General features: G+C 39.9%; 1 protein-coding gene across 10 annotated transcripts in view; it reads right to left on the bottom strand.

Moving 5' to 3' along the window:
- HELB (DNA helicase B) overlaps positions 1-11,967 on the bottom strand; it is a 33,396-nt gene extending 21,429 nt beyond the window's left edge. For 7 of the 10 annotated variants that reach the window (XR_004620633.1, XR_004620634.1, XM_034643418.1 and 4 more), the window contains exons 1-6: positions 11,740-11,967; positions 9,892-10,302; positions 8,835-9,004; positions 5,709-6,587; positions 1,721-1,898; positions 425-566 (exon numbers count right to left, since the gene is read on the bottom strand). Coding sequence is in view for 8 of the 10 variants with exons in the window: in XM_034643418.1 (XP_034499309.1) it covers positions 425-566; positions 1,721-1,898; positions 5,709-6,587; positions 8,835-9,004; positions 9,892-10,302; positions 11,740-11,926 (1,967 nt within the window). In the remaining 2 variants the exon portion in view is untranslated. Of the gene's footprint in view, positions 1-424; positions 567-1,720; positions 1,899-5,708; positions 6,588-8,834; positions 9,005-9,891; positions 10,303-10,435; positions 10,585-11,739 lie in introns of all 10 variants that reach the window. The other 3 variants (XM_034643419.1, XM_034643415.1, XM_034643420.1) reach the window with 3 other exon arrangements.
- Between the last annotated feature and the right edge of the window lie 3,307 nt (positions 11,968-15,274).

The raw sequence follows: 15,274 nt of genomic DNA, 5'->3' as shown, positions 1-15,274 counted from the left end.
TTTCTTTTTTTTTTTTTTTTTTTTGGCTTGGAGCTCTCCATACAAAATTAGGGGATAATTCTTCCCCATTCTCCCTTGAACTCTAATGAACTCATTTCCAAGTCTTCTGTTCCCCTTGGGCTTATTCTAGTCTCTAAGCTTGATGCAACTTTGATTCACATATATACTTTTTAAATTAGGAAAACACATTCACTCTTAAATTTCAATAATAATTCATGCTGGACCAGTAATGAAAAATATTACCTTTGTTTTTCTAACTGTGGGGCAAAAGGTACATATGTACCTGAAGGCTAGAATAAGTTTGCTAGAAGGGCACAGTAAATGTACCACACTCGAGTGCCCTATTCAAAGGCTAACAGGTACTTTTATATCTTTTATTTCTAATACAACAGAGAGAAAATGTAAAATTTTCATTATACCATACCTTGTGGCATTGTTCACAATTAGCTCAGATTCTGCTCTATGGTTTTTCTTTAGTTCAATAGCACAATTTCTTGACTTAAGAGTCTCAAAAAGATCTGTCAGTAAGTTACCAGGTTCGATGCTGGGCAACTGTCTAATATCACCTGAAAGGAGAATAAGATAGGGTAGGCTTTCAGGAACAGGGTTCCTGAAATTTAGAAGTTGTTTTTATTTCTCCCTACTGCTATATGCTATAATTATAAAGATTTATTCTAAGAAAAAAGCCCCCCAAATTACTTAAGAACATTAACTCTTTAAAAATATTTAACAACAACAAAGCATTCAGAGTCAACAGTGTGAGATATAAAAAAACAGTGATAACACAGTAAGGTGAAATCTGAATTGAATTTCCTTCATACCTATAACCCCAGACAAACTGTGCAGGGGTAATATATTTTAGAGAAAAACAGGCCTTACAGTCTTAGGTACATGGTATTCAGTCACCTACTCAATCTTGCTCAACGTCTTAGTAGACCTGGAAGAATCTATGGCCTCAAATAAATAAAATAAATATATAAAACACAAAATAAACAAACCCAACATAGTTGATAATAAATTCCTGTAATATAATGATAATGTTTGGCTCTATTAGAAATCTCTTTAAACAAACCAACCATGGAGTTAAAAACAACAACAACAATAACAAACTATTCTCTCAGTGGAAACTAGGGGAATGCTTAAGCCATTAACAGAATCAACTGCTTACAGCACATCCTCAAAGACCAAAGAGAATTATTTGCATACAATTTGATTCTCACGATATGATTCTCCATGAAATTATACAGTCTATAGACCAGTAGTACCCAAAAGAATCTAACTAAATCTCACCAGAATGGGAAAGAATTTAAGAGGCTACTGATGTTAACTTGAGTTATTAGCTGAAAATCATAATTTCACTCCTCAGTGGTCTATAATTCAGACTTTTTATTATTTCCAAACGATCTACATCATTATTTACTCTATGTGTGACATTTTTTCTATTTGAACAGTCATCATTAAGGTGACTAGCAGTAACCCCTTACAACTCTAGGTCATTTCGCAGCCTGGTCTGCTAATCTCCTGGCCCACACGAAGAATCACCCACGCTGACAGAGGGAGAGGTCAGACTGAACTCAGGGTGGCTGGGGTGCGGGCTCTGAGAAATGGCTTTCCACCTGTGGAATACGGATACTAAAAAGGTGAAATGGTACAAGCAACCAACCAACCAACTGCCATGCTTTGAATTAAACAATTAGGATTCCAACAATATTTAACTTACCAAGGATAATAAGCTTAGAAAGTTTGGAGTGCTCACACAGTAACTTTAAAACCGATTTGAAGATTCTGACAGATACCAAACTCCCTTCATCCACAACCAGAACTCTAACTGAAGAAAATTTCCATGGACGGTTCTTGGCCGGGCTTTTTTTCTCCCATAAATAAAAGCTATAATTGACCTACAAAGCAAAGTATGGCATTTCTAAATTCAGGTTACAAATTCTACAAACGAACATCTTAACAACATGTTATTTTAAAACAAAACTCTTAAATGGGGGAGGGAGGGAGGATGTAGGTAAAGCCACACAGGGAAACAGGCTAAAGAAATAGAGAACACAAAAGTTAAAATTTTTTTTTTTTTAAGATTTTGTTTATTTATTTGAGAGAGAGAGAGACAGCCAGCGAGAGAGGGAACACAAGCAGGGGGAGTGGGAGAGGAAGAAGCAGGCTCCCAGCGGAGGAGCCTGATGTGGGGCTCAATCCCAGCACCCCAGGATCACGCCTTGAGCCGAAGGCAGATGCTTAACGACTGAGCCACCCAGGCGCCCCAAAAGTTAAAACTTTTTAAAACCCTAAAGGGATGGATACACAGAAAAGATAGGTCAAACCAATCTAAAAACAAAAAAAGATCAAATATTAAAAAAAAAAAAAGTTTCCTGGGGCGCCTGGGTGGCACAGCGGATGGGGGTCTGCCTTCGGCTCAGGGCATGATCCCAGCGTTGTGGGATCGAGCCCCAAATCAGGCTCCTCCGCTATGAGTCTGCTTCTTCCTCTCCCACTCCCCCTGCTTGTGTTCCCTCTCTTGCTGGCTGTCTCTATCTCTGTCAAATAAATAAATAAAATCTTTAAAAAAAAAAAAAAAGTTTCCTGATAAGTACTATGTGTTTAACAATCTTCGTACACACCACTATTGCAATGCAAAAATCTCAACCCTTCTCTTACTGCTCTTGACAAGACAGAGCTCCCTATTCTTTTCTATTCCTAAATAAACCTTCTCTTGGCCTTCTGAGGTGGTCTGGTCACTTCAACCCTCCCCTCCTCCCAACCGTAACATTCCATACTGGAAATAAAAGGCTGCTTCCCCAAACTAACTATGAAAATATTATTTTTCTTCTAATATTCTTTTTTTTTTTTAAGATTTTTATTTATTTATTTGACAGTGAGAGAGAGACAGCCAGCAAGAGAGGGATCACAGGCAGGGGGAGTGGGAGAGGAAGAAGCAGGCTCCCAGCAGAGGAGCCCGATGTGGGGCTCGATCCCAGGACTCTGGGATCATGCCCTGAGCCAAAGGCAGACGCCAATGACTGATCCACCCAGGCGCCCCTCTTCTAATATTCTAACCTTCCCTACTTCCCCAACATTTAAAAACCCACCATCACCAACAACAAAACAACTTAAAAAACTATTTATTAAAGATATAGTAATATTTACTATTTAAAAAATAGAGATGAGAAAATTTTGGAAAATAAAACCAGAGAACATGAAATATTTTGGTATACATCATTCCCAAAATGTTTCTATGTTTTAAGTATATACATATATACACTATATACATACACAGATTTCTTAAATGTTATCGTATCTTTTTCTATTGAAGCTAGATTCAAGATGTCTATTAAGTAAAACCCTTCAAGTTTTCCACCCAGGTGCATCAATTCCCTTCAGCAAAACCCCCATTCTCTCAAAGGCCTTGCCTCAAAAGAACATCTGAATCACTGCTAACTGCTTTCTTGTACTTTACAGATTCAATCAGTTATCTTAGAAATGGCTGGTTGACACTTCCCACTATATTCTTAGTGCTACCAATTCAATACAGGCCCCACCTATGAACCTAGATTACTCCCACAGCTTTACAACCATATTCCCCTACATGCTAACCCAAAATGGGATTGCCAGATAAAATTTCAGATAAACAATAAAGGACCTTTTAGTGCAAGGATGTTTGATGCAATATTTGGTACATGTTTATACTAAAAAAATATTTTTATTTTTATCTGCTCCATCTGGTAACTGGGTAACCCTAGCATAAGGATGATAAATAAATGGCATCAGTGCCACCCATCAGTGCCTTTCCTATGGCCCTACACTCTCTCTTGACTCTAAATGTGGCTTCAGAAATATTCTCCCAGCATCCCAAGCAGATAGTAAGATACCACCCATTGATCAGAGTCAGAACATAAGATGAAACTTAGTAACAATGCCTCTCTGGCTCTCCTCTTCCAAGCCAACCCATCAGTGAGATACACCGAACTTCTCTAGGGCTATGTTCCCTAGGGTGACAAATAAAGGTAATGCATAATGTCATTTCTGAGGTGGCTCATGGCTCTGTGATTCTATGTAATCTTCCTTAGAACTGCTTTCTTCATTTCACTCTCTTGCTTAGGATCCTAAATGGCTCCCCAGTAAACCAAGTCCAAGCTTCTGTGTTAGGTATGCAAGATCCATAATAAAGGAGGAAATTATGGCACTACAGAAAGAGCAATGAGGGGGGAGGTCACAAATCTGAATCCAAGTGTTAGCTCTACACCTGGTTACAATCTTGGGCAAGTCATTTATTTTATTTTATTTTATTTATTTTTTTTATAGATTTGATTTATGTATTTGACAGAGAAGGAGAGACAGCCAGCGAGAGAGAGAACACAAGCAGGGGGAGTGGGAGAGGAAGAAGCAGGCTCCTATCAGAGGAGCCTGATGCGGGGCTCGATCCCAGAACGCTGGGATCACGCCCTGAGCCGAAGGCAGACACTAACGACTGAGCCACTCAGGCGCCCCGAGCAAGTCATTTAATACCCCCAAATTTCAACTGGTTCCTCTATAAAATGGAGATAATATCACTTACTCACTTCATTGGTTTATCAAGGATTTAATGAGATACTTTGCAAACTTTAAAGCTTAGTTCCCAGTCTAAACCAAATTCAATTTCCATGATTTTACAATACACAGAGTTCATTCTAATCAATGCAGTCACCTCAAAATCATCTATACACACCATGATCATTCTCCTCAAGGCCTGTGGAAAGGCCTCCCCTCTAAATAAAATGTCTTTCTCTTCACCTGAGCCTCTCTGTCCTTTAGAGTCCAAATCAATGATTATTTCCTCCAGAAATCTTCCAAAAACCGAGTTCCTTGATCTATAAAATGGCAGGTCAGACCTAGAAAAGCCTCTCCAGTTCTTTAGAAGTTTAAAATCTCATGACTTCAGGGGCGCCTGGGTGGCAGAGCGGTTAAGCGTCTGCCTTCAGCTCAGGGCGTGATCCCGGCGTTACGGGATCGAGCCCCACGTCAGGCTCCTCTGCTATGAGCCTGCTTCTTCCTCTCCCACTCCCCCTGCTTGTGTTCCCTCTCTCGCTGGGTCTCTATCTCTGTCAAATAAATAAATAAAATCTTAAAAAAAAAAAAAAAATCTCATGACTTCTAATTACAGCCCAAACTATATTTCAAGCATATCATTTGAAAATTTTATTATGTGACTGTTGATCAGGCATTGTTGTGGGTGAAGGAGATAAAGAACTAAACCAGATGATCAAAGTCTTCCCTTCTATGGAGTTTTCCTTTTGTAAAATAGAATAAAACCTTTTCCTTCCAACACAAATGCTTCTCAAATAAGGTCTGTGGACAGTAACACGCTTGTAACCAGTCCCACCCAGAATAAACCTTGTACCAGAATCTAAACGAACTACATCATGAAGCCTACACTCAGTTTGGCTGACTTCTTTTCCGCAGCGAGACTTTCTCAATGGAAGAAGCAGCGTACCGATTGCCTTCCCAGCACTGGCTCCTGCCTCCCTGCAAACTGGTCACAGTTTACAGACCAGCTGTTTTGAGTGGCACTGATTTAAATGTTCAGCTACTACAAAGCAGGGATCCCTAAGACATTCAATAAATACCTACTGAATGTCATCAGGAAGAAATGAAAAATAAACTCACTAAAGAAAGCCTGCCTTTCAGACAAGTGTTTTCTCTGTAGAAAAAAATGGAAAAAGTTTTACCTGACACAGTGTGTAAGCATTAAAACCAGTTTTCTCTCGCAATAAGCCTGCTGCTTTCCCGGTTGGTGCTGTCAGTAACACCTCTATGGCCTTGTCTGCCTTCAGGATGCTTTGCTCGGTAAAGGTGAGCCATTCTTCTGGGACATCCTGGTCTTGTTCAAAATCTTCACAGGCTTTTTTTACTTCTTTTTCTTCCAGCTGCTCCATATGCTTAAAAAGATGGCTAACAATGGTGGTCTTCCCACAACCGCCTTTCCCACTGATGACCGTCACGGCATTGGAGCAAACCATTTCCAGAGCAGCCACCTGACCCCAATCCAGGTGAGCGTCACTTATTTCTATGTTCACTTCATTTTCACCATCATTCCAAACATGGTCACCACCGTCCTGTGGGTCCAGAACGTCCACACAATTTTCTGAACCTGTTTCATCCCATTGACTTCCATTCAGTGTCTCGTCACTTCTTGAATTCTCAGCTTTTGTGGTGTGAATTAATGCAAGCACCCTCTTGACATCGACCTGTAAATGCCACGGAGGCCTCGTCATCAGGTCACATATTGAAGAGGCAATGCCTCGCTCAGCCTGGTAAAGGTCATAAAGAAAGATACACCCCTTCTCGTATGTCACCACACCAATGTCCTTCAAAAACTTCAGAGACTGCCAAGCCTCTTGGAAGGACATATGGTCTGACAACTTAGAAGTTAAGTCAGCTTCTTCAATGCACGTGTGCCCTTGGTCTCGACATATGTGCCTCAGTTTCGAATATATTATTAATGCATTCTTCTCCAAATCACTCATCAACTGGAGAAGAGACTGGCACTGACAAAATGATATCCAACTTGCCTCACATTGCAAAAGCTTCAGTTCTGTGTAGGTTATCTGTAAGAAAATAAAGTTCAAGTTGCTTTATAAAAATCATAAATGTTGATGAATATATCAGAATTACACAAAACTGTATTATTTGTTAATAATTGCTTAAGTCCCAGAGGACATGTATATCAATTAAATTTGGAGAAAAAACTGAGTACCTGATACAGCACCAAGTTTTTGTTGTACTGTGATTAAAGATCTATATAAATTTTTAAGTAAAATTATATTTTCTCAAAACAATACACAGACAGTTTTCAAAGTCAAATAACACTACGAAGCTTATTGCAAAAGATAGGAATCCCGATTCACCCTTTCCATGCCTTATAAAGTCAACACTGTTCTAAGTACTGTTTATACTACCCTTTTATTTTTAATTTTTGATATGTAGTATTAATCCCCTCCTACAGGAAGTCTTTCTCTACGAAAGCTCTCTCTCTTTCATACCATCACCTCCACACCTGCTTCTCCTCTTCCCACTTTGAAAAAAAGTTATAGAACATATTTTGTTAATCAATTGTGGTTAAATCGCTGTTAAAGAGGATTCACAGCTGAACATGATATACTACATTATATTAACTTTTGTGTCAAACTCTTGTGTGTATAGTGAAGTTCACGACTGCCTCACTTTCTTGGCTTGTTTAGGTTTCTACGTGCCTCGCAACAATTCTGCCCAAACTCTACAGAAGGGGCACTAAACTTCCTTCACCATGATCCATTCAGTAGGTTCTCCACCAGCTCCATTTTTTTTTTCCCACAGAGACATCCCTCCTGGAGCCCTCCATACATGTTTTATGGGCTGAAATGTGTCCCCCCGAAATCCATATGTTGAAATCCTAACCTGCCAGTATGCCAAAATGTGGCCATATTTGGAGATATGGTCTTTAAATAGGTAATTAAGTTAAAATGAGAGCACAGGGGTGGGCCCTTATCCAGTATGACTGGTGTCCTTATAAGAAGGGAGATTACAACAGACAGGCACAAAAGGAAGACTATGTGAAGACCAGTGAGAAGTGTCTTCTCACCACCATGCATAAAATAAGGAGGACGGAGAAGAAACCAACCACCCAACAGCTTGATTTTGGACTTAGAGCCTCCTGAACCATGAGAAAATAAGTCTCTATTGTTTAAGCCATCCAGACTACGGTGTGAAGCATGGATTTAGAGGGCTGGCAGCCCCAGCCATCTAATACCTCAGTAACAGTCTTTATTCTTGATGGTGATTTCCACACCAAACAGTGGCACTTCAAGTCTCCTCTTCCTACTTGAGTCCCAGAATGTACACTGCTCTGCCTCTCTTCTCTACTGAATATACATAATAACCTAACTGTTCTAGAATTTCATTTTGCAAAACATACTGAAATCATCATCATTTTATGTAGGAAACAAATTCATTATTCCTGCATTTCTCAAATTGAGGGGAAAGGGTTCGGTAAACTTTCTTGGGGATTCGAGAATTCTCTCAGAATTTTTAAATTGTATTTTCATTTGGAAAACCACCCATAATCAAGTACTGCCAACATTTTAGTGCCGCGTTTGGTTTCCAACACCACTGAAGCCCGATAGTGCCACTCCTACTCTTGGTCTCTAATGATAAGAACAGAAGTGGAATCGTATAGAAGTGATATTATTGTGCCAAAGAAAAATTCTAATGATATCATGATGTACCACATGAATGATGAAAGTTTCCAAAAGTGCAAACAGGAAAGTGAGGGTTAAAAATGGATTTGCCAAGTTCATAGGAATTTGTGTCTTCAATGAGATTTACATACACACGGCAAATGGGCATTTAGTTACCAAAAAGATGTTTCCTAAATTAAATTATATAATTAAATGATTGCCAATTTCGATGTCATCAATTTCCTTCATAAATTTACTGCATAAGAGCTACAGGTATACGGGGGTGCCTGGGTGGCACAGCAGTTAAGCATCTGCCTTAGGCTTAGGACGTGATCCTGGCATTATGGGATCGAGCCCCACATCAGGCTCCTCTGCTATGAGCCTGCTTCTTCCTCTCCCACCTCCCCCTGCTTGTGTTCCCTCTCTCGCTGGCTGTCTCTATGTCTGTCAAATCTTAAAAAAAAAAAAAAAAAAAAGAGCTACAGGTATACGAAGTTTACAGTCGGTTCTAACACTAAAAGAAAAATCAACATGGAGGTCCATACGACTTTTTCCTTTGAAAGAGATCCAAAGATTGTCAAGTTTGAGAAGTCCTCCTTTACTTAAGATTACTAAATGGTGAGTAAATGTCTTACTTACTTTACTAAATCCAAGTTTCCACGGATGTGTCCCTAACATGTCTTCTATGTCTTCCAACACACCCTTAGAACCTGAGCTTACGAGCCGTTTAAAGTGTCGAGGCAGAAGAACTGGAAGGAATTCCATTACTTTTGGAAACTGCAAAGCTGTCATTACACTTACAAATGGAACTACAGGGTAATAGAAAAGAACAAATCAAAACATACAAATGAGCTCACAGAACCACAGATGTGATGGACATTCTCCTGGAGCACAACCCGTTCCAAAAACCCAAATCAGAGAGAACGAAATAAATTTAATTTAACCAGCAAGAAAATTGATCGTATTATAACAATTGATTTTGTACTGAAGTGGTTTTCACTGTGTTTCACTCCAAAATTTATGCTCTTCAAATGCTTAGACAACCACTTCTTAGCCTTCTGTTTCCTTTTGTGTACAATATAATCAGAGTAAAATTTGTGACTCTGTGATATAAAGATAAATTTAAAGCTAAGCATAAGAAATAAATCATTGACATATTAACCTTTATAATCATTTTTCTGACTGTAATCATGATTCTTTTGTCACTGAAGTCATTCAGTGATGTCCTGCCAAATTTATTTGATATAATTAAGAAATGAAATATTCCATTCACATGAATGTCCAGATAACAAACCATACTAAAAAATTACTTTATACCATTTTGGACTGAAATCTTTCCAAAATGGAATACTCATATTCCTACCGTTCTCCTCTGCCTTCTTAAACAGAGTAATAATTGGAACTGAATAACTAACAACTGAACTTTTTCATAATGACTCAAGGTAATCCCATGTACACAAAAGTTAGAGAGAAACACAGTTTTAGAGCTGGGGAGGAACTGAAAGGAGCTTAAAGATCATCTCACCCAACCTCTCCACCTTAGCGATGAGGAATCTGGAAATTACAAAGACAAACCCAAAAGCAATAGAAACATATTTTCAAAAACACATTTTAAAAAAGAATAGTAGGCCAAGATACTACAGTGGCAACCTCTTAAACACACCATCATAATACTGGATGATAAAATCACACCTACTTGTGTTTTCCAAAGGGAGGCACATCTCATTTTCTGGTAGAGACTCTTCCTGTTCATTCTGTGTAGACTGTTTTTGACCATTCCTTCCAGTTTCCTTTTGGAAAGTTCTTAATGTTTCCCTAAGATTTTCAAAGTTGAGGTTTTTATAGCTTGATACAGCATTTACCCATGCTAAAAATTTATTCACATAATCACTGGGGAAATTACAGTCTTTAAGAAACAGGGAACAGATTTGTTTTTGATTTGGTGGTGACATATCAGACTGCAAAAAGTAAGATGGAAATCCTTGAACTTGGTAGCTCCTTGATCCCATCGGTTTCACTTGCACCTTCACTCGCCACCAAGGACCCGTTACTGGAAAACGTCCAAACACGTCACATTGCTCTTGAGTGTTTTCATCAAAAATTACAACTTTAAAAAAAAGTTAATTTAAGAAATTTTAAAACCTCTTTTTCAGTGTTTTACCAAATCTACCACTCTCTTTATTCCCCCCCCCCACAGCACCCTGTACAGGCATTTATTAGGGTATCTACAGTCCACTTACCCGTTACTCAGTCTCACTCTGCTGTGCTGTAAGCTCTCTAGAACAAGCCAATGTTTTCACTTGTCCTTGTATTCCAAGAGGTAAGTATGGTACATGGCAAAAGTCTGCTGTTTGTCTTCTAAAAACAGTCATCTCTCCGCTACTCTGACCTAAGCCAAAAATGATCTTCACGCAGTTTCTAAAAAATGACATGGTCCCTCCCACCACAGGGCCTTTTCATAAGCTATGCCATCTGCCTCAAATATTCTCTTCCTTGCAGTTTCCCCCCATTTACTACAGACCTCTAAATTTAATCATCACTTCCTCAGGAAAGTCTTCCCTGAATCTCAAGATTTTAACCTCTCATAGCACTAGTTATTATTCCTTCTATGAACTAATATTACAGTTACTTCTGTAATATCTGTTCAATTCACCAAAGAACAAGCCCCATTAAGACAGAAACCTCATTATCTTATCTCTCCCGGGTATCCCCCCCCAGCAACAAACACCGCCCTGCTTGGAACATGGTATCCAGTTACTAAAACTTTTAGAATAAATGACTAAACCCTCTACAAATACTTGAAAACTTTCTGTCTAAACTTGTGCTGCCTACTCACATGTGACTGTTTAAATTTAAATTAATTAAAATTAAACAAAATTTAAAATTCAGCTCCTCAGTTGCACTAGCTGCACTTCACGTTCTTAATAGCCAAGTGTGGCTCGTGGCTATTGTACTGGACAGCGCAAATATAGAACAATGCCATCAGCACAGAACATTCTACTGGTCTTACCACCGAAATTTTCTTAAATAACAGTCACAATGTACACATAACAGGTATTATTTATAGCACAGGAAACTACACAAGATAAACGAACATCACAACGTTATTCACACAAAGTTAATGAACCCACAACGCCTGGAGGTGTTTCGTGTGTGTGTGTGTGTGTGTGTGTGTGTGTTTTCTAAGTAGCTGAAAAATAAAAATTTGACTCCAGGCAGGAGAGGAAAATAGTTTAAAACTCAAATTCTGGGTGTGAATACAGGATCGACATCCAACTGTTTCTTCGACTATAAAAGTAAAACTACCTCAATGAGCTGTGAACATCATAATACACTCTGAGCACAAGCTTAACACATGGTATTACTCAAGTCACTGCTGTTGTTACTTATTTACATAATCTTATCCTAAGTAGGATGAAACAGCTAGGCCATCCCAAAAAGATGTCGGCTAGCAGCAATGGGGCGCGCCTTACTTAGGGCAAGGCCAGAACAGGAAACACTTCATCCTCCAATCCCATCCCCACGGGGCAGGAAGCTTCCTCACCGCGGAGGCGCCCGGGGAGGGTGCCAGCCTTTACGCCCCCACTGCAGAGCTCCTCGGCGTCGACAAACTCCAGGTCTTCATCCTCCTCTACGTCCTCCTTCAGACAGTCATCGTCCTCCACTGCCAAGTCCTTGGGTGGAAGCAGAGGTCCCTGCAGCTCCCGCAAGTGTCGACTCAAACAAGCCATGTTGTTCCCCTGCAACTCTCCCCAAATTCCGGAAAACCCGGGCAGGGTACACGGCCACGATCAGCCAATCAGCTCCGCGAATTAGGAACTTCCGGGAACGCCCCCACAGCGGCCTGAGCGTGCGGAGGGGCGGGGCAGCGGCGAGGCTCCGCCCCAAGTATCCCGCGGGAGGCGGGGATAAGACTAAGGAGGGGCGGGATGGGGGGATGATTGGGGGAGCTGGAGAAGAGTGTGCGCGCCGGGCAACCAAACTTGAGGGTCCGCGGTGCTCGGACCTAACCCGCCGGCTGGGCCGCGTCGGCTCTGGCACCTGCGGAACCTCTAGCACCTCCGGAGAGGGAAACGTGAGGGAAGGCCATGTCTAGTGAGCCTAGAGAGCCTGGAAAAGCAAGCCCTCCCCGACACCCTAAAACGAAAGCCCAGATGCTCTTCAGGACAATCGACCACCACCCAAAGCACAGAACGGCGAATCTCCAGTCGGGAGACCCGTTTACCCATGACTGCTTTTGTCCTCCGTTTCCTTAAGGAGTTGAATTTACAACATCAAAGGCTCTTATTCAAGGTACGGTTCTCTAGGCCCCATTCCATACGCACTGTATCGAGATCCAGGGCAGGGACCCAGGATTCTGTCTTTTTAATGCACGTCCCAGGTTATTTGTTTGATGCTCAGCCAGGTTTGGGAACTGCTGGATTACATGACATTCAAAGTCTTTCTCATCTTTTCCTCTGAGTACACACTGGACTCCCAAGCTTCCTTAAGCTGGACTATTACGTGCTGTGAGCAAAAAAAGCATCTATTTATAGCCAAGAGTATAGAGAGGACTGGGGAAGGGAAGTAGAAGAGAAGCGCAGTGGCTTGAAAGAGTTATTGTGGAGCCATGGTTCCCACACGTGATGGGGATACTATTTGAAAGTCTTGTTACTCTTTGAGGAACACCATAAAGTATATTACTACCTTACTATTTTTATACTGTTTATTATGAAATTACTCTATTAATAATAAACCCAAAATAACTAAGCACTTTGCTAAATCCCAAACCATTTTATGATAGATTCTAATATACATAAAAAACAGCCAGCACGAAAGGTTTAAGAAAAATCTATGGGAGAAAATACTAAAATTGATTTTTTCCCTTTGAGTACAAGTAGCTNAGAAGCGCAGTGGCTTGAAAGAGTTATTGTGGAGCCATGGTTCCCACACGTGATGGGGATACTATTTGAAAGCCTTGTTACTCTTTGAGGAACACCATAAAGTATATTACTACCTTACTATTTTTATACTGCTTATTATGAAATTACTCTATTAATAATAAACCCAAAATAACTAAGCACTTTGCTAAATCCCAAACCATTTTATGATAGATTCTAATATACATAAAAAACAGCCAGCACGAAAGGTTTAAGAAAAATCTATGGGAGAAAATACTAAAATTGATTTTTTCCCTTTGAGTACAAGTAGCTCCTTTGTTGCTTTTAGAAAACCTATGTTGCAGCTCACAGAACACCAGTGTTTCCAAGCGTCTTCTATGGGAATTTCAGTTCCTTCCTTAACACTCACAATGGCTACTGTTTCCACAACACTGAATCGGCTCCCTCACACTACTGGTCTCTTTGTTGCTAAATCCAGTGGATACCTTCTTGCCTCTGTCTTATCTCACCTCTCAACAATATTTGACCGTGGTAACTATTTTCTTCTTGTTACACTGTGTTCCCTGGGCTTTCGTGCGTTGTGTGCCCGGGTTTTCCTCCTATCTCTCTAGCCATGGATAGTTTCTTTGGGCTCCTCTACTGCCCTTTCAAGTACTAGCATTCCCCAGGGTTCCATCCTGAGCACCTTCTCACTCTGTATTCCTCCCCTCAATCTGTCTTTCACCTACGCAGTCATCTACATGCTAATGACTCCTAACCTGATCTGCATACCGGTGCCCACAACTGCTTATTAGACGCCATTCCTGGATGGCCCATGGCTACTTCAGATTCAGCGTGTCTAAACTGAAAGATATCTGCTGCCCAAGTCCAGGTCACTTATGTGTGTCTACATAGGATGTTCTTGATACCAACATGGTGCTTTGGACACAAGACTCCAGAAGTTAAGCTGCTATTTATGTAACTCAGCTGCATTCTTCTAAGTGGTGTAGGTGAGGATTCAGGATGGTGAGAACTTTGCTTCTTTACCTGTTGTTTCTTCACTTAAAAAAAAAAATATATATATATATATATATGTGTGTGTGTATATATATATATATATATATACACACATATATATATAAACAATTCTATGTTCCTGAATACCATTTTTACCTTTTTTACACAGTAAGCAACAGTACTCAAATCTGGTTGTGCATCAAAATCGTGTGGGATGTTTCTAAAAATGAGATTCCTGGATCTACCCTGAAGGTACATTTCCACAAACACAAAACAACACAGACATGAGGTTATATGCTGTGTAGTGAATTTTATATTGGCGAATGATTGGAAACAGCAGAAATGTGTTTAAGTAAGAGACTTATTGAATAGACTATGGCATATCCACACAAGGGAATATTCTTCAGTAATTAAAAAAAAAAAAAAGAAAGAAAGAAAGAGGAAAATCTCTATGAACTGATAGGGAGTGGTTCCCAAGATATACTAAATAAGAAAAAGCAAAAACAGAAAGAGTGCATATAGTTTTATTTATGTGTATGTGGGTATGCTTGTTTGGGGAAAAGGAAGGAGGGAAGGAAGAGAGGAAGGAGGGAAGGAAGAAAGGAAGAAGGAAGGAAAAGAAACACAGGAGAGATAAACCCAGAAATTAATGAAAATAATTACCTCAGGTACCATGGAAACAAGATAGAGGAGACAAGGATTGGAATAAGATAAGATCTCTGAGTTTAATTTTTATAATGGTTTTGACTTCTGAACCATGCGAATGTTTCATATATTCAAAAATAAATAAACCAAAAGCAAACCTAAAATTGAACACAAACAGAAACAAATCAAAGTGTCTCTCAAATGTATAACATAACCTTTCAGGGAAAATAATTACTTCCAGTTACTTTTGAATACTTCAAATAAAATTTTTTTTAAAGATTTATTTATTTGACAGAGAAAGACAGCCAGTGAGAGAGGGAACATAAGCAGGGGGAGGAGGAGAGGAAGAAGCAGGCTCCCAGCGGAGGAACCTGATGTGGGGCTCGATCCCAGAACGCCGGGATCATGCCCTGAGCCAAAGGCAGATGCTTAACAACTGATCCACCCAGGTGCCCCTCAAATAAATATTTTAAGTTACTTGGATTATATGCCTTTAGTAAGGTATATGCTGAGGACGAAAGCTCTACAAAGTAATCTTAAACTTCAACACACACTATG

The sequence above is a fragment of the Ailuropoda melanoleuca genome, chromosome 15 (genome assembly GCF_002007445.2).
Source record: "Ailuropoda melanoleuca isolate Jingjing chromosome 15, ASM200744v2, whole genome shotgun sequence".
NCBI classification, from domain to species: domain Eukaryota; kingdom Metazoa; phylum Chordata; class Mammalia; order Carnivora; family Ursidae; genus Ailuropoda; species Ailuropoda melanoleuca.
This window is presented reverse-complemented; position numbering and strand designations above follow the sequence as displayed.